Genomic DNA, 9,610 nt, shown 5'->3' on the forward strand with positions numbered 1-9,610 from the left:
TACTGTGGGAGCCAGAGTAGCCAAATATTGGACTCGAGTAAAACTTCTGTTACTTTCCAATCATTTTTCTTTTTGACGTAGTACTGTAAATATCTGACGGCCAAAGAAGTTATTTAAAAAATAATAATAATGACTCGGCGGTGTGGGACAGACAACACGTCGTAATGTCCGGATCAGACTACAAGACAAATTTTTCTCTTTCACGATTGCACTATGTCAGACGACTGCAATCAAATCTTGTATTCCGATACCACCGCATCCCGTTTTTTTTTTATTTTTACGATCGTTGGGCTTTATCTCGTCAACTCAAATGCGACCGGATACGCTCGTTACCGCGGCGACGACAACGAGAGCGGAGCGAGCCGACGGTATTATAAGGACACAATGGGGACAAAAGCAATTTTTGAGCAATTAAGTACACAAGTATATACAGTAAATGATCATGTCATTTAAATAGACAGATTCCTCCATCTTGTGATCGGATCGAACATTGAATACATGTGCATTGGACAAATACATTAGAAGTGAAAATCAATATTGCTCCGAAAAATTGAGCAGTCAAATAAATGTAAGGTATGCCTGAGGTCAGTCATCAATTTATGAACAAATATGAGGTATACATCGAGTCAAATAACGGAAAATATATATCTATATATATACTGTAATATAACTGAAAAGCTCTTTATCTAAGATGCTATAAATAAATGGTGATTGTTCACACTTGGTCTGAGAATGGAAAGTGGTGCCTCTCCAAAAACACTAATATACTCCTCGCCATTCATTTGGGTAACCCGCTAATCAGAGGTTCCCTCAAAAATGTCAAATCGATTTCAATTGTGCCTGGCCTGCACAGTTTGGTGCGTCCGGCAGCATTGCCCTGCTTGTGGAGAACATTTTGTTAAGTACAAAGTCATCAGAGGCAGAATCTCAGAGCTTGGTGTTCTTGCCCTTATTAATAGGATCCTCGTTCGACTCGACAGGGCTATTTTCCACATGACAGCGCTTCTCTTTCGCTCGTTCTGCATAGCCATCTTCGAATGACGGCGATTCACTGTCTGCTTCGACTGATCCCAGGCCACATGACCGTTTATAGGCTTGGTATCCTGTGGAGTCAAATGCAAAGATTTTGAACGATTCATTATCTCAACATCTTTTCAATCACCTGACATTCATCCACCGGGGGTGGGGGGGGGGGGGGTAAGACTAAGGTTGTAAAAGCCGCAATGAATACTTGTAACACTGCAACCGAAAAGGGGGATTATCTTGTGAACTTCCTATTAAACCTCCGACCTTGAACACTGCTTCTCAGTAAAATGATGTGTTTAATCCCTCCCTCGCTGCCTTCTGGTCAAGAAATGAAATTGCTTTGGCAGTGTTACATGTGTAAAAAAAAAAAACAAACAAAAAAAACTGCTTAAGCCAGGAGCAGACAAGGTAGTTATATACATCTTTTTTATTGTCATGAACCTTGAGCATTGTCCTTGGTTTCAATGCTGTTTTCCCATTTTCCAATTCGGTATTTTATATTTAATACAGAGCATTTATGTGCGCATAAATCAACTGCGGTGTTTCTATTCCCTGCTCACCCTCTGTCAGTTCCTAATGAACCATTTCAACAGCTGTGAATGGTCTTGGCTGACATATGCCAATTTCTTTCATTGGCCTATGGGTCAGTAATTACTGACTCTATTAGCTCTGCCCGAAGGGGGGGAGAAAAAAACAAAAAAAAAAAACAAAAACAGGCAAATGTATGATCGACCAGAAAAGAAAAAAAAAAATCACAGCAAATAAAATAACACAACCGATGCTTGGAGAGTATCGTAGTTTTCCTTGTATGTATGCAAGTGTAAATGGTTCAAGAAACAAAACACGGCATCACAAATTCGCTAGTTGAACATCTCGTCAACGCCTGGAGCTCACCTCCCACGAACAGGACTGCCACCAACAGCTGAAAGATGCTGTAGATAAGGGGGAACGCAAACATGACCTCCAGTTCAGCGGGACTGAAGGACAGCTGGACAATGGTGCTACACAACTGGGAGTTCTGAAAACCGGTCTCCAAAGCAATGGTTCGGCACCTGAAAAAAATAAACGAATAAATCAGTACAGCAGAACGACATACAGCACATCGAGCTGAGGAAAATTTAAGTAAACGAAAGATTTGGGGATGACAACAAATAGGCAACATTTTGAAACGGTGTGTCGTCACTTGTCACCTTACCTGTACCATGGTTGACCCACAAAGCGGGCCAGAAGGAAGCCCAGCCCAAAACCAATAAAGGGGTAGATAGTTCCGATTATCCAAAGCGAGGGGGCAATGGTCCAGGAAGACTGGTAAAGAATTCCACCAACCACAGCAATGATGAGAATGAGACCAAAGCCTGTAATGGACCCAAACTAGACAGAACACACACGACATCCAGAAAATGTCACTTTGTAGATTTGAATGGGTAAGAAGACATTAGATCAATGCAAATTCCCACCTTGAGGATCTTTTTCGCCACGTGGGGCCATTTGCGTTTCACATACATTCCCACGCTGATTGGGACAAGGAGTGCCACAAGCGTGATACCTGAGGAAGCCCAAATTCTACGTCTTTGTAATTCTCTTTCTTACTTTCGGTCAGACCGAAATATAACACAAGCCCGACACAGCAGAAACAAGGAGTTAAATTAACAGAATTCCAATGTCTCGTTCATTAAAAAAAAAAAACCCTAGAGAGTATTTTTCATCTGTCTTACCAGGAATTCAAAACAGATAGTACAGTATATTTACCAATACTGTCATATGGGATTTGGATGGTGTCTGAAGACGTCCAGGCGGAGGTGTATATGAGAAGACATAGTGGCATCATTCCCAAGGCCAGGATGGAGGAACAGGCTGTCATACTGATACTGAAGAGAAGGAAATGATCAGCGACAAGCTTCTCTGATGCCATTTTACCGTAGGAGCGCAAAAGGGTGATTGTGATTGTGACATGTACATAAAGGTGATATGATCAATTACTTCGATTCAGCCAACGTATCTTTTATGGAAAGAACAAGACAGCTTCTTACCTTAGGTCCATGTCTCCGTCTAGCCAGTAGCAAATAATATTGGAACCGGAGCCTCCGGGACAGCAACCCATGATAATTATGACAATGGCCTGAACAGGCAACACATTGAAAGCAAGTGACAAGGCAAAGGCAGTAAAAGGCATAATGCCAAATTGGCAGAGGAAACCAATAATGATGCCCCAGGGTCTCCTCACGTGTCCCCAAAGTTTTTGGGCCTCCACAGTGCAGCCCATGGAAAACATGACCATAGCCAGCATGATAGTGAGCACAGTGCTCAATATTAGACTCAGTAATGCATTAAAGTCCGTGGTTGGGACAAGGCAGTTAGCACCCGAGCAGATTGTGGATTCTGAGAGGCAGGCGGCAGCGGTTTCCTTGACTGTAGACATATTGGAAATGTGATGGCAGAAGATAATTATCCGTGGCCAGTCAACTTTGAGGGACAGCTGAATGCGTGTCCTCGACAGCCCATAGTTGGTAGATTTGACTGGACCGGATCATTTCCTGTTCTCGTCGTTATCCAATAAGATGATGGTGAACAAAGTGCCCCGCCCACTGCTCTTTAAGCCCTGCTGGCAACTGCCAAATAGTAGTGGGAAGGAAAATTGCGTGGAAAAAAATTAACCATTGTTATGTTTTATGGGGTCAGTGTTCAAAGCACGTGGACATAAAAGAATCCATTTTGAAATGTGATTGCACCATCATTCTTTAAAATGCTCTTTGGCCTCTTAAAACTTTATTGACAGTTAAACTATGAATTACCATGTCCCCAAAAGAAATGAGGCTTTTCCTCAATAAAGTACACCTTATGCAATATGCACATAGAAGGACCACACATACAAAAAGTGTTGTCAACTGATGTAAATGAAAGTAAAATACAAAATGCTCTGACATATAAAGTACATACCTGATTATAAAACGTATACTGTTTTATACTTAATACTTATACTGTATATGCTTTTCAGTACAGAGGGTTCACACAGTACATTGCTGGCCTGCCAGGCATGTCATTGCAATGCCTCTGGGATCCTACAGGCAAAGATGAATTTATCGTAGAGCGAAGTATTTCCAGCTGAATTGTGATTTTTGTTTTTAACACTGAATGAAAAAGTTAACTGCATATTTAGCACTGGAGGTAAAGCAATACTGGTGGGGGGCGTTCAGCAAGCAGGTTATGTGAAAACTCAAAAGCAAGTTAACATTGAGATGAGGGAAAGTCTGAATTATCCAGTTCAAAAAGAGAAGAGAAATTCTGAACTCAGTCACCACGGAAATGGACTTGGTGAACCTAACCTCCTCCATAGCAGGTTTTGTTTGCTAAATTCGGACTTACTACCATCTCCTTCCACCCGGTGCAAAGCAAAGCAAACGTATGTATATAGCGCATTTCTTACACAAGGTAACGCAATGTGCTTTACATGATTAAAAACAAATGGGGGGGGGGGAACCCAGCTTATAAACATTTAAAACAAAGAGAAAAAATAAAAATACAATTAAAACAGCACACAGTGCAAAACATATCATTTAAAAGTGGAAATGCTCTAAAAAGCATGGGGGGGAAAAAAGAAGAGTTTTTAACCTGGACTTAAAAACATGCATACTTGGGGCGGACGTCACTTCTGTTGGCAACTTATTCCATTTGTGTACAGCATAATAGCTAAATGCTGCTTCACCATGCAAACATGGCTTGTCCGTTTCAACGCGATCCTATCAATATTGAGGGTCAACTAAATGTAAAATGATATGATGGCCTTCCCAAATTAATGTCTGATCAAATAGTATTGCTTTTCAACAAACTTTGACATGTCACCTTCAAAACATTCTCTGGCCATATACTGTATCTGTCATCGCACACGACGCAGACTTTCATTGACATCAGGGCAAAATTTGTCTCTTGCACATTTTTTTCCCTTTTTGCTATTGGGAGGTTTGTGTCAATGCAGATTGCATAAACGCATCTTAGAGAGCTGGGTGGCAGCTGAAGGAAAGGCCCTTGGCGGTCCAATCCTCCGTTACAGAAGCTGCCTCTAGGGACATCAATATCACCTTTCTGGCAGGGAAGAAGCCTGAGGTGGTGTACAAGGTAGAGAAGTTCCAACTAGATATACTGTATTTGGGCTCACCTCCACACACAGCTTGGGCTCTGATACAAGGCCTCTTGAGAGGGGGTGCACTCTCTCCCACTCTGGAGTTGCCCTGGTGAAAGGCGCCGAGCAGGTGTGGGCACACTTATTGCTCCAAGTCTTGGTGCCTGTATATTGGGGGTTTACCCCTTTGGACAAGAGGGTAGCCTCCTTCGCATTTAAGTGGTGGGGATGGATACTAACTTGCTTGTGCCCATGCACCAAACAGCAGCTCAGAGTACTCACCCCTCTTGGAGTCTTTGGACGGGGTGCTGGAGTGCCCTCCTACTGGGGACTCCCTGATTCTTCTGGGGGACTTCGACACTCACACGGGCTTGACAGTGAGACCTGGAGGGGTGTGATCTGGCCCCCGAGCAGTGTTCAGTGAATAGACTTCTGTGCTCGTCATGGATCGTCCACAACCAACACCACGTTAAAAAATAAGGGTGCACTTGGCACCAGGACACCCAAAGCCGCAGTTCAATGATTGATTTTGTGGTCGTGTCATTGGACTTGTAGACACGTCTTGGACCCCCAGGTGAAGAGAGAGGCGTAGCTGTGAACTTATCACCACTTGGTGGTGTGTTGGCTCCAATGGTGGGGGAAGATGCTGGTCCATCCTGGCAGACCCAAATGTGCTGTGAGGGTGTGCTAGGAACATCTGGCGGAGTCCCCTGTAAGAAGGTGTTTCAACTACGACCTCTGGCAGGACTTCGACCATGTCTCATGAGAGGTGAGGGACACTGAGTCCGAGTGGGCCTTGTTCTGTGCCTCCATTGTTGAGGCGTCCAAATGAAGCTGGTCATAAGGTGGCGGCAACCCGCTAATACGTTGGTGGACACCATCGGTGAGGGATGCCGTCAAGCTGAAGAAGGAGTCTTATCAAGCCTTTTTGGCCTGTGGGATTCGGTAGGCAGCTGATGGGTACCAGCAGGCCAAGCGGAATGTGGCTCTCTTTGCTGATTCTGCCTGTAACTTTTATGCAAAGCATTTCTAGGCACAGCCAAGGCGTGGAAGGGGTCCGGTTTGGTGGCCTCAGCATTGCTTCTCTGCTTTTTGCAGATAATATGGTTCTGTTGGCTTCATCAACCACGACCTTTAACATATGCTGGAGTGGTTCGCAGCCGAGTGTGAAGCAGTTGGGATGAAAATCAGGACCTACAAATCTAAAACCATAGTCCTCATTCGGAAAAGGGTGGAGTGTAATCTCTAAATCAGCACTGAGATCCTGCCCCAAGTGGAGAAGTTCTTGGTGTCTTGTTCACAAGTGGGGTAAAAATGGAGCGGGAGATCAACTGGCGGATCGGCCCGGCGTCTGCAGCGATGTGGACTCTGTATCGGTCTGTCATGGTAAAGAAGGATTTAACCGAAATGCAAAGCTCTCGATTTACCGATCAATATACGTTCTTACCCGCACCTATGGTTATGAGCTGTCAGTCGTGACTAAAAGAACACGATCATGGATTGATTGGGTTATTCTGGGACCTCCATCCATCCATCCATTTTCTACCGCTTATCCAGGGTCGGGTCGCGGGGGCAGTAGCTTTAGCAGGGACGCCCAGACTTCCCTCTCCCCAGCCACTTCATCCAGCTCTTCCGGAGGGATCCCGAGGCGTTCCCAGGCCAGCCGAAGGACGTAGTCTCTCCAGCGTGTCCTGGGTCGTCCCCGGGGTCTCCTCCCGGTGGGACGTGCCCGGAACACCTCACCGGGGAGGCGTCCGGGAGGCATCCGAATCAGATGCCCCAGCCACCTCATCTGACTCCCTCAATGCGGAGGAGCAGCGGCTCTACTCTGAGATCCTCCCGGATGACCGAGCTTCTCACCCTATCTCTAAGGGAGAGCCCGGACACCCTGCGGAGGAAACTAATTTCGGCTGCTTGTATCCGGGATCTCGTTCTTTCGGTCACGACCCACAGCTCATGACCATAGGTGAGGGTAGGAACGAAGATCGACCGGTAAATTGAGAGCTTCGCCTTTCGGCTTAGCTCCTTCTTTACCACAACGGACCGATACAAAGTCCGTATCACTCCCGTTGCATTCTTCCCTCACTCGTGAACAAGACCCCAAGGTACTTGAACTCCTCCACTTGGGGCAGGATCTCATCCCCGACCTGGAGAGGGCATGCCACCCTTTTCCGACTGAGGACCATGGTCTCAGATTTGGAGGTGCTGATTCTCATCCCAGCCGCTTCGTACTCGGCTGCGAACTGCTCCAGTGAGAGTTGGAGCTCACGGCTTGATGAAGCCAACAGAACCACATCATCAGCAAAAAGCAGCGATGCAATACTGAGGCCACCAAACCGGAACCCCTCTACGCCTCGGTTGAGCCTAGAAATTCTGTCCATAAAAGTTATGAACAGAATCGGTGACAAAGGGCAGCCTTGGCGGAGTCCAACTCTCACCGGAAACGAGTCCGCAATGCAGACCCAACTCTGACATACAGGCAGCTGGCAGCCTGGATGAATATACGGACACTGTCACATCCTATATCAGTTTCTGTGAAGATGTGTGTGTACCAAGAAAATAATTTCACACATTCAACAACAACAAGCCGTGGTTCACTGCTAAACTTAAGCAGATTCGCCAAGCTAAGGAGGACGCATATCAGAGCGGGGACAGGGCTCTGTATAATCGAGCTAGAAACCAGCTTACTAAATAAATTAATATTGCAAATAGGAACAATGCAGCAAAGTTGGAAAAACAGTTTAGCGCTAACGACTCTAAATCAGTCTGGCATGCATTCTAATCGCTGACTACTCACAAGCGACGATCCCCCCAAGCTGAGAACAATAGCACACTAGCCAACGACTTGAATACCTTCTACTGCAGATTTGAAAAGGACACTTTCACACCCCACGCCCATCCGGCCGCAACACCGACCACAATCACACCTCTGACTTCTGCGTTAACCATCCATGGACAGGATGTGAGACGCATCTTCAAACAACAAAAGATTAACAAAGCGGCAGGCCCAGACCATGTGTCCCCATCCTGCCGCAAAGTCTGCGCGGACCAGCTCGCTCCAGTCTTCACACAGATCTTCAACAGATCTCTGGAACTGTGCGAAGTACCATCCTGTTTCAAACGCTCCACTATCATTCCAGTCCCCAAGAAACCTGCAATCTCAGGTCTAAATGACTACAGGCCTGTCACTTTGACATCTGTGGTCATGAAGTCTTTTGAACATCTCGTGCTGGACCACCTCAAGAGTGTCACGGGTCCCCTGCTGGACCCCCTGCAGTTTGCCTACCAAGCAAACAGGTTTGCGGATGATGCAGTCAACATGGGACTGCACTTCATCCTAGAACACTTTGACAGTGCAGGGACCTACGCGAGGATCCTGTTCGTGGACTTCAGCTCAGGATCCAACACCATCATCCCTGAACTTCTTTCATCCAAGCTTCTCCAGCTCAGCGTCTCACCTGCCATCTGCCAGTGGATTTACAGCTTTCTGACGGGCAGGACACAGCAGGTGAGGCTGGGGGAGGCCACCTCATCCACATGCATCATCAGCACTGGGGCGCCCCAAGGTTGTGCCCTCTTGCCGCTGCTCTTCTCTCTCTACACGAACGACTGCACCTCAGCGCACCAGACTGTCAAACTCCTGAAGTTTGCAGATGATACCACTGTCATCGGCCTCATCAAGGACGGTGACGAGTCTGCATATCGACAGGAAGCGGAGCGTCTGGAGCTGTGGTGCGGCCGACACAACCTGGAGCTGAACACGCTCAAGACTGTAGAGATGATCGTGGACTTCAGGAGGCATCCTTCGCCACAGCTGCCCCTCATGTTGTCCAGCTGCCTTGTGTCAACCGTCAAGACCTTCAGGTTCCTGGGAATTACAGTCTCTCAGGACCTGAAGTGGGCGACCAACATCAACTCCGTCCTCAAAAAGGCCCAGCAGAGTATGTACTTCCTGCGGCTTCTGAGAAAGCACGGCCTGCCACCGGAACTGCTGAGACAGTTCTACACAGCGTTCAACGAATCAGTCCAGTCTTCTTCCATCACAGTCTGGTTTGGTGCTGCGACAAAAAAGGACAAACTCCGACTACAACGGACAATCAAAACTGCTGAATGGATTGTCGTTACCCTCCTACCCACCAGTGAGGACTTGCACATAGCCAGAACTAAAAAAGAGCGTGCAAAATCCTCTCGGACCCTCCGCATTCCCGCTCCTTCCCTCAGGTAGGTGCTACCGATCAATGCAAACTAGAACTAGCAGACATTTCAAACAGCTTCTTCCCTCTTGCGATCAACTTCTTAAACACCTAACCTACAATTCCATTACAACATGCTGGCAATTATTTGACTTGAGTTCATTGTCACATTTCTGTGGGGCCAATCATACATTACTCGTGCACTCACTGTAGTTGTCTCGCCATGCTGCACTATTTGCATATACTGGCCACTCATGCCAGAATAGCATCTGCT

At 46.5% G+C, this 9,610-nt stretch overlaps 1 protein-coding gene across 1 annotated transcript; it reads right to left on the reverse strand.

The window, feature by feature from the left end:
* Positions 1-410: 410 nt before the first annotated feature.
* On the reverse strand, positions 411-6,999 carry LOC133410964 (ileal sodium/bile acid cotransporter-like). The gene is made up of 6 exons (XM_061692667.1): positions 3,057-6,999; positions 2,776-2,894; positions 2,484-2,572; positions 2,222-2,397; positions 1,921-2,078; positions 411-1,103 (listed from the first exon to the last, which is right to left on the reverse strand). Exons 1-6 carry the CDS (start codon positions 3,443-3,445, stop codon positions 928-930), a joined length of 1,107 nt encoding a protein of 368 aa, XP_061548651.1. The 5' UTR covers positions 3,446-6,999; the 3' UTR covers positions 411-927.
* Between the last annotated feature and the right edge of the window lie 2,611 nt (positions 7,000-9,610).

This window comes from Phycodurus eques, chromosome 12, assembly GCF_024500275.1.
Source record: "Phycodurus eques isolate BA_2022a chromosome 12, UOR_Pequ_1.1, whole genome shotgun sequence".
Lineage (NCBI taxonomy): Eukaryota > Metazoa > Chordata > Actinopteri > Syngnathiformes > Syngnathidae > Phycodurus > Phycodurus eques.

Bases quoted from the DNA above. Each gene is read 5' to 3' on its own strand.
- LOC133410964 (XM_061692667.1), bottom strand. From the start codon at position 3,445: ATGTCTACAGTCAAGGAAACCGCTGCCGCCTGCCTCTCAGAATCCACA. The intron at 2,895-3,056 runs GTAAGAAGCTGT...CCTTCTCTTCAG, and splicing joins GACGGAGACATGGACCTAAG to TATCAGTATGACAGCCTGTT. The intron at 1,104-1,920 runs GTGAGCTCCAGG...TTGACTCCACAG, and splicing joins GGCAGTCCTGTTCGTGGGAG to GATACCAAGCCTATAAACGG.